General features: G+C 40.2%; 1 protein-coding gene across 12 annotated transcripts in view; it reads left to right on the top strand.

Moving 5' to 3' along the window:
- Positions 1–20,621, top strand: part of MAST4 (microtubule associated serine/threonine kinase family member 4) — a 618,779-nt gene that overhangs the window by 373,054 nt on the left and 225,104 nt on the right. The window contains exons 1-2 of one of the 12 annotated variants that reach the window (XM_070774598.1): positions 13,124–16,290; positions 20,242–20,322. The exons of 10 other annotated variants lie outside the window; for them this stretch is intronic. In XM_070774598.1, coding sequence (XP_070630699.1) covers positions 16,244–16,290; positions 20,242–20,322 — 128 coding nt within the window. In that variant the 5' untranslated portion in view covers positions 13,124–16,243. Of the gene's footprint in view, positions 1–13,123; positions 16,291–20,241; positions 20,323–20,621 lie in introns of those variants that run through there. One more of the 12 variants, XM_070774603.1, reaches the window with a different exon arrangement.

Raw genomic sequence — 20,621 nt, 5'->3', positions numbered from 1 at the left:
TCACATTGAGATCACTCATTTGAGACCTCTGAACAAACTTCCCCAGGGAAGCTATGCCAGAAATGGTGGGTGAGTTCTTAGGCTGCTCCACACAATCTGACCCAACACATACTCTCAGGCAAATTGTTTTAGTAGTCCAGAACCCCTCAGGTCCTAATCCTTGAGCCCCACGGAGGCCACCAAGTCCCGTGGGGCCCCAAGGTCCTGGCACAGTGCAGCTGGTGTCCCTGCCTTGTGTGACGAGGGTCCCGAAGGCTGGGCCACCAAGGTCGGGCAGGAGAAGATGCTGTCCCTCATCTCTCTTTGTGTCTACTGGAAGGTAGGTGGGAACAGCAGTAACAGCTGCTTCTTGTCGTCATAGGAAGAGCCTCCAGTGTTGAGTACTGGGGCCATATTTAGCTTATCAATTTGGTTATTATGTTATAGCTTCCCAGGTGGCTCAGAGGTAAAGAATCTGCCTGCCAATGCAGGCGGCAAAAGAAATGCGAGTTTGATCCTTGGGTGGGGAAGATCCCCTGGTGTAGGAAATGGCAACTCACTCCAGTATTTTTGCCTGGAAAATTCCATGGACAGAGGAGCCTGGCAGGCTACAGTCTGTGGGTCTGCAAAGAGTCGGACACAATGACACACACACAATTATGTTATACTCTCTCTATAGAATCTTGTTAGTTGAATTATCTTTTGTATAGCGTCAGTTACTGAGTGATGTCAGGTTTTTAAATGGGGCAATTAAACTTGTGCAATAGCTTAAGTGTGAAACTGCTTGACAGTCATTTCTACTCTTTGTTTTTCTTTAGCCATCTTGTTTTGGATCTGTATAGAAAGATGGCTTAGGATACTGATGCTAAACTGATATTTGCATGTTAGAATCATTTCAAAATAAGGCACCCTCTCTTTCTTCTTCCCATCTTGAGTTCTATCACGTTCTTCCTGTCTTTAAAACATGTTTGAGGAAAGAGAGAGAAACATGAATGATTCCCAGGGAATCCCCACAGGAAGGAGGAACCATTCTCAGGCTGAAATTATTGAAGAGAACTGAAGTGATGCCCATGACCAGAATACAAGAGGAACCGTGCAAGTGAAGGTCAGCTCAAAGGTGACTCAAAAGAGAAGTGAGAGGAAGGAATATCTGGTTTTATTTTTCTATAACTCTTTTTGTTGCCTTGCCTTTAGTTTTATGGCTCAATGTCATGTTTTGTGATTTAGAGGAAATTATTGGACTTTATGGATCTTCAGAACAAAGTGTTGATATTTGCCTACATTTAAACTGTTTTTTTTTTTTTTTTAATCCTAAATTTTGCTTTCTTTTCATTCACTGCCTCAGGTAAAATAAATAAGTAAATGAATTCTATTCCCTTTTGATCTTCATTTCAGGTTATTCAAAATGTATGGCTGACAGCCTTCAAAGGAATAATGCAGGCATTGGATGTTCTATTCAGTGTATTGCCGCTCTGCCCTTTGGTGCAGCTATTCAAATTGCTACGGAAGTGCCTGAAAGGTTGTCATGGGTTTTGCCAGTGGTAAATGACAAGTCGTAATGTATATGGCAAACGTTCTAGGTGTATCAGAAATTATGGTTGCGGCATCCCTTTCATGGAAGTGTGTTTGTTTCCCATGTAATATGCAAAGTTCAGTCTACATTCTTTAGTTAGAGTCAGGTCTCGTCTCACATGTAATGTGTGGAGTAAAAATAATTTAGAATGCAATTACAAGTAGGAAACACATAAAAGCACACAGTAACTTTTTAAGCAGATTGTTTCTTTAATAATTCCATGCCGTTGGGACAAATGACATTCCCTTTTTATGCCCTCTCCCTTTAAGATGTCCACTTGCTTTTGCATTGGCTGTAGTGAAACCTTCCGCAGATCATTACCTTAGGGCCCCCTAATGAAATGTAAATAAAATGAATGATTGCAGCTTGATTATGGGGCCAGTATTTATGAGGCTCCTGGTATGGTAACTTGCTGTGTAAATTTAAGTATGTGAGTAAATTCTCTCAGGGACAGTCAACGTGAGAGTATTTTTCTTTCCTATTTTTTATGATGTACTAATTCTTTTCACCTCTGATTTCTTTATTGTTGTTTCTGCCTTAGAAGAAGTAGGACCCTGGAAAAACGGATTTTTTTTTTTTTCTGGATGACTTTTATTATGGTCCCTGTAGGGTTTGAACCAGACCTGAGTTTCAGCCCTATCCTGATCTGTCAAAGGAATGTTAAAAAAAGGGAACACAGCTTTCCTTTTTAATTCCTGTACCATATTCCACTTCCACATGAGGGGGAAAAAAATGCATGAGCAATTCTTTTTTCTGCCTTTTAACATATAAAATTTCAGTCTATACGTTCATGGGAATCACAAGGGAGTGGGTTAACACTATTCTCTTGAATACTTGAAATACTTAGGGATTTCAAGTATTTGAAGTTTTCTACTTTGCCACCTAGGTTACTGGAAACGAACCTCCATCTCTCTTTACTCTCAGTATCATTTTCCCTGCAGTCTTTTCTTTCTAGAAGAATGGGACAGTCTTTTCCCTCCTGTAATGCTTGTCCATTCTGCAAAGCATTTTCTCTGGCAGGAAACAGAATAACCCATAAAGATTGTACCAACCGGGCTCATAGCCCACAGGAAAGGAAAATCAAATTTTAATTTGGATTTGAGATGATGGGTACATTTTTTTTAAAGTATGTATTTCTTTATTTGGCTGTGCCAGGTCTTATTTGTCACAGGCAAAATCTTTAGTTGTGGCATGTAGGGTCTAGAGCCCTGACCAGGGATCAAACCCAGGCCCCCTGCATGGGAGTACAGAGTCTTAGCCACAGAACCACCAGGGAAGTCTCTCACGGGTACATTTTGTGTCTTAGTATTGGTTCTCGAGAATTCAGCTCTTTTAGAGGCAACAGCCTGTGATGTGAGGAGGCAGCTCGGATTGAAACTGGCAAAGATGCATTAACATTCATTTCATTACCTTGTGCTCGACGTGTGCTCAGCCGTGTCCCACTCTTTGCACCTCATGGCCTGTAGCCCGCTACACTCCTCTGCCCATGCAATTTTCCAGTCAAGAACACTGGAGAGGGGTGCCTTTTCCTCTCCCAGGGGATCTTCCTGACCCATACCTTTTGCATCTCCTGCATTGGCAGGCAGATTCTTTACAACTAGGCCCACCTGGTAAGTCCATGTTGTGCTATTTGGGGACTTAAAAAAATTTTCTCCCATGCAAGATATGTAGGAAAATAGAGCATCTAGATGACGGACTTCTCATATGAAGTGACTGTCCCTCTCATCCACAAGGCGGGTGTCACAGGTGTCATCTGTTCTGAGCACCACATTTGTAAAGAAGGGGGAGGGGGGTGAAGAAGTCTATTGGCTTATAGGACTTAAACCTGCTCAGAGACTGAGTTCCCAAGTTGGCTGAGCAGATAGAAAAGGAAAGGTAAAGATGAAAACCCATGTCAATTTCTGATTTGGATTATTTGTCTCAGAACCAAAGACTGAGTTCTGTTAGAATGTGAGCATGATAAGAGGTATGTAATCTGATTCCAAGTTTGGGGTTATCTAGAAAGGGGTAAGGCATTAGTGATAGTCACATAAAAATTCTGTCATATAATCAGAGATTCCTCTTGAGCAGTTCTCTGCTGTTTGGCATGACAGAATTATTAAAAATTTGTGGCTTTATACTTTTCCTTACCCACTCCAGTATTCTTGGGCTTCCCTGATGGCTCAGCTGGTAAAGAATCCGCCTGCAATGTGGGAGACCTGGGTTCAATTCCTGGGCTGGGAAGATCTCCTGGAGAAGTGGAAGGTTACTCACTCCAGTATTCTGGCCTGGAGAATTCCATGGACTGTATAGTCCATGAGGTTACAAAGAGTTGGACACAACTGAGCAACTTTCCTTTCACTTTCTCACCTTCTGATACCCAGGTCCTTTTTGTTCCCTCTGTCCGTTGCTGCTGCTTGTCTGGGCTAGCCACCCCAGGCTCCAGTTTAGATTCCAGGTTACATGACTATTATTGCTGTTTGTAGTTGATGCCATCTGTATCACTGGCTTGGATGAACTTGAATGGGTAGTTCGAGTTGGCATACTGGATTTCTCAAGATAGCCCCAGATGATCCTGATATTTCTAGTCAAGAATGATAGCTAAGCCTTCTAGAAATCATCTCCCAGTTGAATTTGATGTCTTAATGCCTGTGACTATACTTTCAGTTATCTTTGTTAACTATTCATTGCTTTGTCAAATATTTATTGAGTGCCTTCTAAGTGTGAACACTGTGCTAAATAAATACTTAGTATGAGGATCTAATTTAGATCAAAAGGGCAGGGGAGACCTTTTTGAGCAAGTAGTGTTTAAGTTGAGGTAAATATTTTAACTTAGCACATTAGCCGAGAGGTGTTTTTTTCTATGATAAATTTGAGTTGTTTTTGGGTCCTTAAAGCAGTTGAAAACATAGATCCTTCATATATATCTAATCTTACAGTACTAACCAAGTAATACACATAAGACGTCACCAAAAAAAATAGATAAATAAAATAATTCAAAATGTATAAAATGTTTATAAATAATAATCATATGAAGGGAAAGAATATTGGGGACAAACAATAAATACTGCAATGAAATAGTTGAATGTGGAAATAATGAGGGTTGGGGCTGTAGATAATTACTTATTTTGGAAATAGGAAAGGTCTGAGTTCATACAACAAATTTCAGTAACTATGATGTGTCAGAATGTGTACTAGGAGACAAGTACTTTGTCAAACTCCACAAGTCAATCATTTAGTTCAGAAACAATGTCCTAAAGTAATCCTAAAAACCAAAAAACGTTCAGTACGCTGGTCTAAGAGGCACTTGCTTTTGGAGAGGGAGCAGATGTTTTAACACAATGTTGTTAATATTAGGTCAAGAAAATAAAACGTTAATTAGGATTTGAATGGATCTCTGTTAAATGTTATATGCTATAAATGTAGACTCTGTCTTTCCACCGCACTCTGCAATACTTAAGGAACATTCATCAAATCGATCCTTCATTAGGCTACAGAAAGCGATCTCAATAAATTATGCAAAGCGGACTGTTAAAGGTCCTTCTCTTCCTAGCTGAGTGACCTTGGATAAGTTAATTATTACTTCTTGGCCTCCTTTTGGCCTCCTTTCTTCATTCATAAAATGGGGGTAAAAATGCCTATAAGTTTAAGTTTATGAAATTGACATGAGCACTACATGTTAGATAACTTTATAGAATATTAGAAATTCACAACATTTTTCAAAGGTTTTGAGAATAATGTTCTCCAAAATAAAATTTGGAGGAGAAGAAAAGAGCGGCTTTATTACTCTGCCAAACAAAGCGAGAATACAGTAGGCTAGCACCTCAAGAACTGCGGGAAATTCTTAAAGAGTTGAAATACTATACCACTTTACCTGCCTCCTGAGAAACCTGTATACAGGTCAAGAAGCAACAGCTAGAACAACAGCCTGTTTCAAAATTGGAGAAGGAGAATGTCAAGGCTGTATATTGTCACCTTGCTATTTAATGTATATACAGAGTACATCATGTGAAATGCAAGACTGGATGAAGCACAAGCTAGAATTAAGATCGCAGGGAGAAGTATCAATAACCTCAGATATGCAAATGATACCACTCTAATGGCAGAAAGCTAAGAGGAACTAAAGAGCCTCTGCTGCTAAGTTGCTTCAGTTGTGTCTGACTGTGTGACCCCATAGATCCACCAGGCTCCCCCGTCCCCGGGATTCTCCAGGCAAGAACACTGGAGTGGGTTGCCATTTCCTCCTCCAATGCATGAAAGTGAAACGTGAAAGTGAAGTCGATTAGTCATGTGACCTCATGGGCTGCATCCTACCAGGCTCCTCCATCCATGGGAGTTTCCAGGCAAGAGTACTGGAGTGGGTTGCCATTTCCTTCTCCTAGATGAGAGTTAAAGAGGAGAGTGAAAAAGCTAGCTTAAAACTTAGCATTCAAAAAAGTAAGATCATGGCATTTGGTCCTATCACTTCATGGCAAATAAAAGGGGAAAAGGTGGAAACAGTGACATATTTCCTCTTCTTGGGCTCTAAAATCACTGCAGATGGTGACTGCAGCCACAAAATTAGAAGACGCTTGCATCTTGGAAAGAAAAAATATGACAAACCTCGACAGCATGTTAAAAAGAAAAGACATTACTTTGCCGATAAAGGTTCATATAGTCAAAGCTACTGTTTTTCCAGTAGTCATGTATGGATGTTGGACCATAAAGAAGGCTCAGCACTGAAAGAATTGATGCTTTTGAATTATGGTGCTGGAGAAGACTCTTGAGAGTCCTTTGGACAGCAAGGTGATCAAACCATTCAATCTTAAAGGAAATCAACCCTGAATATTCTTTGGAAGGACTAATGCTGAAGCTGAAGCTCCAATATTTTGGCTACCTGAGGTAAAGAGCTGATGGAAAAGACCCTGATTCTGGGACAGATTGAGGGCAGGAGGAGAAGCTGATGACAGAGAATGAGATGGCTGGACGGAATCACCAATTCAATGGAAATGAGTTTGAGCAAACTCAGGGAGATAGTGAAGGACAGGGAAGCCTGGTGTGCTGCAGTCCATGAGATTGCAAAGAGTTGGACGTGACTTAGCGACTGAACAACAACAAATAAAATTTGACTAGAAGAAAAACATAAAAAAAGTAAATTAGAAATTCTTTAGAGGATAATAGTAATGATCAACCAAAATATTACAAATTTAAAAATTCAAGTTCTGCTCAAGAGAAAATCAATAGTTTGAAATGTTTCTCTGCATATTTCTATAGAATGTATTTTGTGTTTTTGGGTAATTCATCTTCATGTATATACCTCAGCAATATATTCTTGCAAAACACATTAATCTTTGACTTTATAAGATGCTTATTTCAACAATTCCTAGTTTTCTAAAACAGGTGCCATATTTGCATTGAAAGATTATAATTTTCAATGGAAAAAATGGGAATTGGAAAAGGATTTTCAGGTTAAAAAAAGGTGATATTTGTGTTTCAGCCTGCATTCTCTGTTTGGTTTTCTTCTTTGGATTCATGATACCATGTAGGCCCAGCTTATTTGTCCCTGGGGACAGCTCTTACAAGCTAAAAAAAAAAAACAAAAAAAAGAAAAACTGACTGTAAAGGAGATAAGATAGGATATACTCTTTTAAAAACTGTAAAATACACATCAATGAGAATGCAAAACATCACATTAACAACATGTAATTCTCTTTATGCTGCTTGCCCCATTGAAATAGACACTTTCTTGCTCAAATAAGACGCTTGAAGTCCAAGCAGATATTATGACCACAAAGCCAACATTAGTCTTTCCAGGCTTTAATTTCTACTAAATTGCATTATTTAGTAGAACTTGGAATATCAGAATGAAAATCAGTATAACTGCTGTTGTTAGGGCAAGCAAGTTTGAGCCAGCTTGTCCTACCTTCCCTCCCCTTACTTTTTCATTCCCTTCTTCCCCTAAAATGTAGCCAACAGAAACCTTTTCCATAAAATTCTATTTTTAAACCAAGTATACACTTTATAATAAAACTATGAAATACTAATTTTCTTTATTATTTCCAGTATTGCACATATAATAGGTATTCAGGATATGTTTGTCAAAGGAACGATAGCCATCAAACATGCAATATAAAGAAATGCCGTCTATTTTTCCATTGCTCTACTTGTCTCCATTGTGTGCACTGTGATGGAGACATGTAATTTTGGTGTTTTTGTTACCATGACTTCAAACTGCAGAGCAACACATGCATTTGGGTCATCTGTTACGCATTGTCAGATCATCATAACATTTCATAATAACTAAAGGATATGCTTGACTTGGAATTATGCAAGATATGTTGGGAGCAGAAATTTCAGAGAGAGGAGCATTTTTAAAGAAGACTGTAAATCCTCAGTGGCAATGCAAACATTTGTGTCTCTACTTTATACTTTGTCTTCCCCAGGCTTCAGAACCTGGTGTCCATAAATGTAGATGATAACATTCCCCTGCAGGAGCTTGACTATTATATATGGCCCATTGTCTTTAAAATTTACTGATCACCATCTGAATTTTCACTTCTTTCTTTTAAATGGTTTTGAATTTACCATTCCCCCTCTTTTATTTAAAAGCAAGATTTTTCTTTGTCAGTCTTCATGTTACCTCTTTTAGGTCTCTCTAGATTTTACATCTATTATTTATAAAAGTTTTCGCAAAGCTCCAGCTGTGGAAAATACCTCGGTTGTGTAATTCACAGTGTGAATTTTTTTTTAAATATTACAAATCAGACACCATTAGGGTAAGCTATTAAAGCAGGCCTTTCTCTAATGAGGAACTCTGCTAATGTGAGATGAGCTCTTGAAAGATGTTGGTGTGGCTGTTAATGGGTCAGGCCACAAGTGATTAAGCAGTTCACAAAAATAGAAAATAGTAAGGATAGTGCTGTCTACTCCATATCCCTGATAATCTATCCCAACAGGAGATAACCATGGCGTTGCTGAGTGTGGAGACAGAAGAGGTCTTTTGTCAGTTATCACCTCCAGAAAGTACTTTGTGACTCTTTTCCCCAAACCCTGTGTCATTTAATATCTTTGTTTGCAGACCATTTTTGACAGAGTTTATCTGTCCAAAAGTAGAGTTTATTAGCTTACCTTTTGGGTTACCTATCCAGAGAATATCTGATTTTATGCAATATATTTTCCAAAATTCTGTTGAAAATCAATTTTTTATGTGAATTAAATATGTTGACTATCTTACCTAGAAAAATGTTCCTGGAATTATTTTGTCAAGTGACTCAATATTTATACTTTATGATCTGGAAAAGTGTAGTGTACTTTATTTAGTGAAAAAGAACAAAGTAGTTGGAGTCAGAAAAATCCAATTTAGAATCCTAACTCAGTCACTTACTAACTATATAATGTTGGGTGAGTAATTAATTATTTTGGTTCCAGATAATGCCATCAAATTTGCCCCTTTACTTTATCAGTCTGCATTTTCTGAATATTTGGTTTCATATTTTCCCATGGATTTGTCCTTTTATTCTGTTTTCTATTTTCTTTGGTTCTGACTTGTGTGGGATAACTCTTTTACTTTGCTTCGTTTGTAATTTACTAAATAGTGAGTAGTATATTCTTATATATTGCCCCAAATCCTGCATGGAATGATGAAGAGTATGAATAACTTTTTGAAAAAGAGCGAGTATGTTAAAGAAGTGTGTGGTGGTGGTGGTTTAGTTGACAAGTTGTAAGTTGTGTCAGACCCCATGGGCTGTAGCCGGCCAGGCTCCTCTGTCCATAGGATTTTCCAGGCAAGAATACTGAATTGGGTTTCCATTTTCTTCTCCGGGGGATCTTCCTGACCCAGGGATCGAACCCAGGTCTCCTGCACTGCAAGCAGATTCTTTACCGACTAAGCTACCAGGGAAGCCCAAAAGAGAAGTGTGTGAGAAAACTGAAAAAGATGTTTCCTTTAACAGGAGATGCAACTTTTTTGTTCTTTTGCGACCGGCTTATGTCACGTAGCATCATATCTTCAAGGTTTATCCATATTACAGCATATATCAAAATATCCTTCTCTTTTAAGACTGAATTGCATTCCATTCTGTCCACCTATCGTATCTGGCTTATCTGTTCATCTGTTGATGGACACCGCCATCTTTCTGCTGCAGACTGGTCTGTATGCTCTGTAGGTCTGCTGCATGGCTGTTTCTTGGGACTCCCCTTTATCGTCATTACCCTCCTCCTGGTAATTCACTACTCCTTTCCATGTACTGTACTTGCCTTGATCTCATGCATTTCTCTTAAGCGGCTTACTTCATTATTTAGATGGAGCATATCCCCTAGTAGTTTCTTGAGAAAAGGTGTACTGGTGGTTAGTTTGATACCTTAAATGTCTTAAAATATCTTTAGCAAACTATGTAGGTGTTGGTTATAAGCCTTCTCTATTAAGAAAGGGTTTCATTTTATTTGGGGAAGGAAGAGGAACAGGAGAGGGCGCAAGAAAGGGAAGAGAGAAAGAGTGGAAGATGCTTCTGCTTTGATCTTTCCTCATCTTGTGCCACTAGGAGGGGTCCTATCTTAGCCGTCTTACTTTTTTAATGTCTTGCCCACAGGAAGCACCTGATATATGTCCTTCAGGGAATGGATACATGGCAGTTCCATAATATCTGGTTTATGAAGTGACAGAGAATCGCTGTGAAATCATTTACTGACTTCTCAAAAAGGTCTTCTTGAAAAGCCAATACTCATATTAAAGATATCACTAAAATTAAAGCCTGGTTGGTTCTTCATCTCCGTGGTGTATACAACATAAAATTGATTCCTCCTTTAATTTCTATTCTATCCTTCATCCTGTTTTGCTAAATGATAAAATCCTTAAGAATCAAGCTTGTATATGATTCATCCTTACATCCCACACAATGCCATGCTTTATATAAATGCTCAACGAATGTTTATGGTGTTACTACAATTAGGCACATGGCCCTCTTTAAAGGCCATTAAATGAGCCAGCCTGTCCCAGCTTCAGAGACTTTACGACTGCTATTCTCTCTGCCTGTGGTACTCTTCTCCTGACTCCTCATGAGCTCGTTCCTTTCCTCCTGCAAATGAAGCTGGTACATCGCCGAGTCCTCCTGGTCCCAACCTGAAAGCAGTGTCTGCTCCCAGAGTTACTGATCATCGTGTCACCTGTGAAGGCCCCTCCACAGTACCCATCCTTATCAGAAATGATCTTAGTTATATCCTTATTCAGTTTCCCCAACTTAAATGGGCTCCATAGATGGGTCTTTCTGTCTCATCCACTCCTACATCTCTCATACCTAGAACAAGGACTGCTGAAAAAAATGTTAAGGTTTATTTTGTATTGAAATGTAGTTGATTTACAATGTTTCAGGTATACAGTAAAGTGATTATAAATGATATCAGCTAATGCGAGAGTGACAATGTTAATAGTGTGGTCTAACTATTATCAGATTATGAGTTGTAAAAGAAGAGATCAGACACACACACACAACTTTTTTGAACATTTCCCTCAACCATGCCCACCTTTTAAGAATATATAAATAATTGAACATTCAGGGAGAGTGTTGCTGATTTTCACTCTTGCCTTGGGGTTTTCTATCTTTCTTGTGGAAGCCTTGAGTCTAGAGAGACAAAAACTGAGCAAATATTGGATTGGGGAGATCTGCGCCCTGAATTTCATCTAAGAAGTCAAACCCTTCTGTGTAAATCCCGTCTGCCTGAGTGCCTCAGGTCAATGTGCCTGGCTGGATGCGTGTGCTGCCCTTTCACTCATGGCCTCGGTGTCACCATGGGGCACATTTACCTGTAGTTTGGGTTGTCTTGTTTGCAGATTTCAATGTCTAGGTTACCACTCCGGTATGCTTGGAGACCCTGGTAATTAGGTCTGTGATCTAGAGACACTTCTAGGATTCTGTTTCTAACATGCCCTTCCCCCTGAAAGCAGAATGGAAGAATTACATACACTTAGGTTAGTAATATTGCTGAGAGAGGAAATATTGACTGAGAAATGAAACAATAAGACTTCTCTTTGTTTTTCCCCCCTAGGCTTAGTGCAATAAAATCAGAAGCAAAATATTTGAAACTGGTTAATGAGGCTGAGGGTCCTGCAAAAACTGATACTTGCTTTTAAAGCAGGGTTCCTAGAGTAGCATTGTTGATTTGGGGGGGGTAGTTCTTTGTTGTGGGGGCCGTCTAGTGTGTTGCAGGGTGCTCAGCAATATCCCTGATCTCTGCCCAGGTATGACAACCGAAAATGTCTCCAGACATTGCTGGCCCTGGTTGGGAATTATTACTCTAGAGAATACATAGAAGAACCCTGCCTTAAGCCATGCCACTGCTGTTGCTGCTGCTGCTGCTAAGTCGCTTCAGTTGTGTCCGACTCTGTGCGACCCCATAGACGGCCGCCCACCAGGCTCCCCCATCCCTGGGATTCTCCAGGCAAGAACACTGGAGTGGGTTGCCATTTCCTTCTCCAATGTATGAAAGTGAAAAGTGAAAGTGAAGTTGCTCAGTCATGTCCGACTCTTAGCGACCCCATGGACTGCAGCCTACCAGGCTCCTCCGCCCATGGGATTTTCCAGGCAGTAGTACTGGAGTGGGGTGCCATTGCCTTCTCCGAGCCATGCCACTGGGTTTGTCCAAATCCGTATTGCCACCATTAATGTGATTGCACAGTGATCTTCACTCATAAGATGAGAAGGCTGCTTAACTCCAGCCTCTGTGAATGTCTTCTCAGTGATCCCAAAGTAGTTTAAACCAGTTTCCCCACCTACGTACCTCCTGTCAAAACGCAGCACACTAGGCTTGTGTGACCTTGGTTTTCTCCACACCTGCGTGTGAGCACCTGGTCTCTGATGTGTGCCTTGCAGTCAGTGGGGGCTTTTTGGGTCTTCATGTGATGAATGAACATGTCCCAGTTCTCCAGTCTCTTGAAGACAACTCTCTGAGGTCATGGTTCTGACATGTAAGTTCCAACAATTAAGGCTGCAGGAATCTATAAATATGAGAAAGAAGAGGCCGCGTCTCGTTGGTTGGCGGTTGCAGCTATATAGGGAGGGACATTTATTCAGCTTTCAGGAGATAGGTATTGGAAACCTATGTGAGCTGTTCTTGGCATTGGAGATACGCACGACCTACTCACCTTCTTGGCGCCTCCCTGCATAGGGAAAGGCAGTCAGTCAGTCAATAAGTACCAATAACATCTAATGATGATAAGCAGAGGAGAAAAAGACATCAGGATGATAAGGAAGCACTAGGTGTGGGGAAGGCTTCTCGTTCCAAATAGGCAGGATATCTGGACATCTCAGAGGAAAAAGTTCAGGGAGTGGAAATAGTGCAGAGGCCCTGGGGTAGGAGTGTTCCTGGTACATGTGAAGAACAGCCAGGAATGAGCATGGGAGTTGTAGGAGAGGAGGCCAGGGAGATGGGCCTGTACATGTCACATGGATCGTTGCAGTCCTTGTACAAACTCTTCTTCAATTTTTGTTACAGAAAATTTCAGGCATGTGCTAAACAGAACAGTATAATGAACCCCCTATCTACCTATCACCCAGGCCTAATAAATATTTACTCAGGGCCACTTTTTTTTGCTTTTCTTCTTCTTCTTTAAAAAAAAAAATTTTTTTTTTCTGTATTTATTTGACTGTGTCAGTTCTTGGTTGTAGCATGCGGGCTTACTTGCCCCATAGCATGTAGGATCTTAGTTTTCTGACCAGGAACTGAACCCACGTCCTCTGTCTTGGAAGGCGGGTTCTTAACCATTAGACCACCAGGGAAGTTCCTACTTTTCTCTCATATATCTTACTCTCTCTCTCTAGGTTAACCTGAAGCAAAGCGTAGACATTTTATCTGTGAATATTTGGGGGTATATCTCTAGAAGGTGAGAAATTAAAAATGATTGATTCCAATATTATATTTAAAGATAAATTATGAGTATTAACAAATACCCAGTATGTGTGCACATATTTTGGTGTGAGGGGAGTCTATTACAGTAATTGTTTTCTAAATGTTTGATTATATGTTTGGTATTAGACTCCCAAAATGTTTATGTGTTGCAATTAGTCAGTATTTCTCAAGTCTTTTTTAAAGTTGAGATTCTTTTTCCATCTTTTTTTTTTTTCACTATTGCTTTGAAAATGTTTAAGGGATCAGATCATTTGTTCTGGCTTTCACAGTGTAGCTTATGTTCATCTTTCTATGGTGTTAATATGTTCCCTTGTCACTGTGATCCCTGTGAAATGGCATTTTGATGTAGTGGCGCGGTTGTATCCAAGAGTGACATGGCTTTGTTTGATGAGAAGACTTCAGATGTTATATCAAGCAGCACACGGTATCAGGTTATCTCCTAGTGATGTCAGCAGTTACCAGTGATTATGACCTAGATCTGTTGATTTGTTGGGGTTTGAAAAATGGCAGTAATCTCATGTTGTCATTCATTCCATATTTACCACTTGGAATATGCCTACGAAGAGAATCATTTTGCATCTATGAGGTTCTGTTCATAGGGAAAGCAGGATAAGTGCTGAATTTTTCCCCTTTACCAATTTTTAAAATTAATGGGATAGTTTTCTAACATCTTCCAAAGATGACCCTGGCTGATGGGCTGGCTTCCTTCCTTTTTTCCTTCCTCTTCTATCTCCTTGAGCTCATAGTTTCAACCTTTGGATACATTTTAACATATTGCTATTGTCACTCCTATTGATGCTCAGTTGTCCCATTTTTTGGCCAAGTTTGCCAGGTTTTTGGCTTTTACTTGGAATAAGAAGGAAACTAGTGAAGAAGTTTGAGCAGAGGAATGATACATTCTGAAAATGAGCATCTTGGAGTCTGTGTGGCCAACAAAGTGTAGGAGGGTGGCAGGGAGAAAGTAGAGAATTCAGTTAGAAGGAAATGATAGTGACCTAGTCAGGACACAGTATGTCTTGAATCAAGGTGTTTTGGGTGGAAAGAATGGTGAGATTCTGGATATTTTACGTTGCAAAAAAGTATCCTGGGTGTAGAATGGGGAGCAAAGTTGATCCTTCCTCTTTTGTATTCCATTGTATTTTCATTATTTCTTGTTGTTTTATGCAAAATGCTACTTATGTTTATTAGTTTACACTTTTAGGTGCCTCCTTGCAGTACTAATCAGTGAGTATTCTCTGTGTGAATATGTTGCCTGTAACAGGGCAGAGGATTGGTGAGTTCTGTGAGCTCACAAAGAAGCAGAAGTAATATTAACAAATGCCCAGAACAAGTTGGCAGATTAGGAGGTAAGGTCCGGGGAAGAGCATGTGGACTTCCTCTCGTCCACGTGCACCTTAGTAGGCTCGTAAACAGATGGTCCTCTAGATGGTACATAGCTGAGCGTAACGTTGTAGAAGTGAGGAGACAAAAGAGGTGGAAGCAGCCCAGAGCCTGAGTGCAGGCTTGGCAAAGTGAGAAGCAGGCTGGATTTCAGCCGTGACTTCCCTTCCTGCCCGGCACCCTTGTGCAGGGCGCAACCTGAACAGCTGCACAGGACAGCCCTACTCTGAAGGCCCCTGGGACAGGAATAAACACACCCGAATCTAATCCCGGTTCTACCACCAACTGTGAGCCCTCAGCTTCCTCATCTGTTAAAAGATGGAGTTTGACTTCATGGCCTTTAAAATGTAACCACTTGAACACAGTTGCTGTGGTGAAACAGCCATGACTTGCTAAAGTAAAATACCCAGACTTGCTAAAGTAAAATCCTGATTTATCCTAGTATTTCTTCTCAACAAACCAATGGTTGCCAATTTGTAAATCATTTTAAATTTTGCATTAGAGGAAGTGAGTGAGATAAATTCTTCATGCACAGCGATGGAGGTACACTTAGTCCCAAGTTATGAATACTGTGAAAAATTGTGCTCCTTGAATAAATACAGGATGAAACTTTCAGGCTTCCAGAATATATGTTCTGTTTCCTTCCTTATTCGTATTTGATTGCTCTTGTTAACGTGCTTAGCACTGCGCTGTTCTTTAAAATCCGTTTTCCAAAATGAAAATACAGGCTCCAATCTCTTGTTTCTCCAGTTGGTATTTTCCCAATTGTAGGGTTTTGCCTGTTCACACAAGTCTTTGCCTCACAGCAGAGTTCAACTTCCCCCAAATTAAGGCAGTTAGTTTATTCCTCTTTCTGATGATTGCCATATATAGAAAAAAAATCTAATTATTTTCATTGGGCAACCGTCCCCCGTGTCTTTCTTGTGGAACATGACTGATTTTGTTAACTCCACCAGGGAAAGAATAAGTAGAACTTCCTGCGGGTGGCCAAATTCTATTCAGGAGCATCCCCAGGAGGCAGGGAATAGTTGAGGTTTGCTGAAATAAACTCTTTTATAAGTATGATGCTGTTGCTTTGTTATTATTTTTTCCAGTCTGCATGGTGAAGACGACTTTTCATTTCACTGAGGTGAAAACTGGGTCTGTGAGAGGAGCGACTTTCTTTGAAAAAAAAAAAAATCAGAAACCAATTACTTGATATGCAGAGCCAAAAGCCTCATTCCCTTAACGAAATCAGTGCGGTGTGCACTGTCGTTAACCTGAGGAAAGCGGCTGACATCTCTTGATTACCGCTGGAGGTGGAAGGACCGAAACTTGCAGGATCCCCCTCCCCCTCGAGAGAAGGTTAGTCCAGCCCTTTCTAGAGGTTCATTTCGGCTCTCTGTCATCGCCGGGACGCTGGCAGGGAATGTGTGTCATGGTTACAATAGAGTGTGGTAACATATAACAACCATGAAAGCCCAGCGGGAAAGACTACAGATTCCGGGGCTGACCTTGGAGTAAGTATTGTCTCTCTTTAATATTTTAATGCTTTCTGCATGGCACTCGCTTTCCTGCGACCAATAGCTCTTTAGCATTTGTTTGTACTGACAGCCTCAGAGCACTGCAGTGTGAGCTGGAAGGAACCTGTCTTAAATGTATGGCATTTGATTTCAGCCTATGTGGAAGCCCCGACCCAGCATTTTGCATTGCAGTCAGAGGAAAAGCTGCTGCATATTTAAAGTTACTAAACCTCAGTGCTGGAAACATCTTAACAGCTCATTGTGAAAGAATGTATCAGCAGGCCGTGGTGTGTCTTTTTTTTTTTTTTCCTTCTCTCTTACTGTTTGTTTATCCCCATGCTGCCTTGTTCTAAAGAAGGGCCTCTGTCTGGCTTGGATAACAGAAGACATTACAATGGATAAGAGTGCAAGAGAAGGGTTATTTGTCACACTCATTAGATGTGATCCATGCTTTATCTGTGCAGCAGAATATTAATGAACTGTGGTACATTTTGCGTCCTTCTGCAGAGTCTCCAGCCACCTCATGCGGTGTGTTTACCTAGTTGAGCTCTGTGTTTGCTTACCTTTTTTTTTTAAACCCATTAACACATCTGACTTGCCTTCTGATTTGATGCAGCCCCGTAAAATGCCCATATCTAATTTGTGGCGCAGAAGTTAAACATCTGTGATGCAGGAAGTGTCAGCAAATTTTTATTTTAAATCTGTTTGTCAAAGACGCAGAAGCTGTGAGTTAGTCTGTGCTGGCACACTTAAAATAATAAACAGCACAATAGATTTCTGCTAGAAAAATATAAATATGTTGTCTCACTTGCCATACAGGTATAAAATTGCATTTTCATTGAAATCTGCACAACCTTGATCACCTCATTGATGCTGGACTCCTTCCAGGAGGAGACGGCAGGGGAGACCTGTGCCCAGTTCTGAGGAGTCGCTCTTCCCCTTAACCCCTGGAGATGCGTCACACAAGGGAAGCTGTTTCCTAGGTTGATAAATGAATGAAAACATGACATTTCTGAAGCGATTTGAGTACTTTCTCCATCAGTTCTTGCTCTAAAATTACACACTGATTTTTTAACTAACAAGTGCTCACTTAGAAAACTTAGAGGGCTCCTACAACCTTCTTGCTAGACATGGCTTTTTATACAACAGAGATACAAAGAGTATTTGCCCAATGCTACTGATTTGTCCCCATCTCCACCCTGGCATTCAGCCCCCCTCATCTGTGTGGAATATTTTAGTGGCATCCACACTTTTTTCTACTTAATCCTCCTCTCTCTAGCATTCTGGCACTGCACAGCTCAGATGCCTGTGGCTCTGTGTTCCAGGCCCAGAAACTTGGTTTTAACCCCCGACTTCACTGTCACCTTTCGTTCTGGTTGTGCCGCTTCCTTGTTATCCCTTTTGGCTTTGGCACGTATCGTTTCACATTACAGTTTTTCTTTCTTTCGATTTTGATGTCTCATCCACATTAACAGGAGATACTTCAAAGTTACTTTCTAAAGTACAAACTCAGTTGTATCTACTGTTCCATCTATAATTTGAAAGGCTGAGCTGTGCCACCAATTTCAGGACGTTGCCAGTGCTGATGATGACACACAGGTCAGCTCAACACAGGGGGTTCCCTGCATTTTGTTTTGGTACCGGGGCCATAACCCCTCAGTCTAGCCTCTACCCTGGTACGTGACACTGTGGATCTGAAATAGCTTATTTTGTACCTGAGGAGCTTGAGGCAGTAGAATAGAGGATCACTCTTCAATGTCATTGACAATGACAATAGAAATTCACTTTGAACATTTTGTTTACCTTGAAATGTAAAACTACTCTTAGGTAGACATAGCTTATTTCATATTCATTCATGGAGAAAGCTAGTTCTGCAGTCTTTGAGTAAATTCAGTTTCTTACCACTGCAGAGAATGGTTATAATGAAAAGTCTTATCACTGATTTTATTAAGGGCACATTTAATGTATATAATTTTATTTATTTGGGGACCTTATAACAGACAAACTGTGCAGAACAGCTTTTGAATGTTCTCTCATGAGACATTTCTGTTTTTCTTCAGGGAAGTTTATTCCATAGATCCTGCAGCATGGACTCTTACACTAGCATATTTTACACTCTGTAGAGGCAATTCAAAATTTTCCCATCTGATTTATCAATAACATGAAGTGTTTCTGATTCCTGTTTCAGAAATCGAAATCCTGGATTGAGACAGCAAATATATTAATATTTCAGAAATTAATGGTTACTAATTTATTCAGAAATTTCTCATATTTAGAGAGCCTATGCATGGCTTTCTGATTTCTGAGAAATTGAGTGTGTTTTTTTCATTCCTTTTTTTCCCCCCCCAATTTTAGTGTAGAATTAGGTTCATAGACACTTTATAGCACATATGATAACATGTCTCTGCATGGAGGCAGAGTGGCTCCATTGTCTTTTCATGCCTATTTTAGGACCAGAAGAAAAAGATAAGGCTGTGCTTAGACTAGATGACAGCTCTATCAGTGGGCACTCAGGAGGGCTTTCCAGTGAGCTGCTAAGTTAGAGTACAGTATGTTGAAGAGCAGCAGAATCTGAATGTGCTCTGAATGTATAAGGAAATCAGTTCCTTAGTCTACTGAGTACTGGCACTAAGCCCAAGCATGGTTTTAGAAGATATAAAATGTTCCTCCTTTGAAACATTTTATTAAACAAATTGGAGCATTGTGAGCAACAACTGACATTTTGGTTTGCATCAAATACAGCCAAGTCTCAATTATCCACATAATGGGAAGCTAGGATGGCGTTAAGAATTTGGTAAGCCTGAATCTGATGTTAGCCACGGCTGCCACGTCTCTGTTCAGTGAAGAGCACAGCCAGCTTGAATTAGCCAGTGTGCAGCTCAGTTCCAAAAACTCTTTGCCTAAGGTAAGAACATGTACAGTGTAGAGTCATGGACCAAAGGACAGGCAGAAGAATGTTCTTGAAGAAACTCATTGTAATGTAGCAGGAGTTTTCAGGGCTCACTTCAGCTTAAGAGTCGGTACTAGAATACTCAGCTAATTCTTATTTTGGTTTTGCCATGTGAAAGTAATTGGAAATCAACTAGTATTTACTTCATATCTTGATAGATCTCTTGGCAGAATTGTTGCAAGTAAATGAGTTGACTAATTTGTTCCCTTTCCTCTCTAAAAGAGAAGAGCCATGAGGCTAAAGGAAAAAAAAGGTAAAGGGACTCTAAGCTTGGGCCCCCATGCTGAATATTTGAGAATTGGCTGCTGAGTGTGCTTGAGGGCTTGGATGGGTTGATGGGAGTAGGAGTTACAATGGTCCATTGATAGATGAATTTGAAGGAAAAAAAGAAAACCTCTTGGAGAATAAAATACTTTATAACCGTATATGAGAAAATTTGAAGTTCCTTATTATGGACATAAGCATAAGAACACATTTTACTATGAGACTTAGACAACATATTGCTGAGTATTTTTCATTAAAACGTGCTTAAAAATATAACTTCCTATATGGAAATATTTGTTGCTTTGTTTTTTTAAAAATGGCAATATTTAACCTGAATTTTCATCTCTATTCTGGTGACTACTTCTCGATGGTTTTGATACAGACTTACCATTAATTCTTACTTGGAAATAGAATACACGCAATATAAAAAAAATCACCGACTTTTCTTTGCAAAAAATCACATGTCGAACATATCTGCCAAGTTGCTCTGCAACAAAAGGCATAAATAAAAATGGCAGCGGCAGTTTTGAGAATGTAAATTTCAGCAGGCACCATTGTGCTTGTTCTCTGCTTTAGAGCTGAGAAGGGGCGCGTGATTAGATGGTTACCTAGCGGTACCGATAGGCATGCCGTGATGATTCTGGCCTAAAGGGAACAAAAGTCCCTTCACTGAGCTATGCTATTTTTACTGCCATCATTTCTCCCACTTGGAATGACATTATTTTAACTTTCAGTCTCACTCCAAGGAGCCTGAGTCCAACCCCGTCCAGCCCAGGCAGTCCCTGTAGTCCTCTCTTCGCATTTCACTTCTGGAGGTAAGCGTGCTCCAGTGCCTGCCTGGGGCTGCTTTGTCTTGCCTTCCCATCCCCCGTATCCCACCATGAGTATCTGGACATTGTGGACCACAATTTGCAATAAAGTTGTTTTTTTTTTTTCCCTTAACTATTGTCTTCATGTTAACATATGAAATGAGGAAACTGGTTGAGCTGTTTACCTGATGACTTTACAGAAGCACTGAGAAAATGTACCTTGCTTATTCCACTGGGCGTATGTTACTCATGTTTCACGTAATGTCCAGTGATTAGCAGTTTGTTTGACTCCTGTGTGTATGTTA

Source organism: Bos indicus, chromosome 20, assembly GCF_029378745.1.
Source record: "Bos indicus isolate NIAB-ARS_2022 breed Sahiwal x Tharparkar chromosome 20, NIAB-ARS_B.indTharparkar_mat_pri_1.0, whole genome shotgun sequence".
Classification (NCBI taxonomy): Eukaryota; Metazoa; Chordata; class Mammalia; order Artiodactyla; family Bovidae; genus Bos; species Bos indicus.
This window is presented reverse-complemented; position numbering and strand designations above follow the sequence as displayed.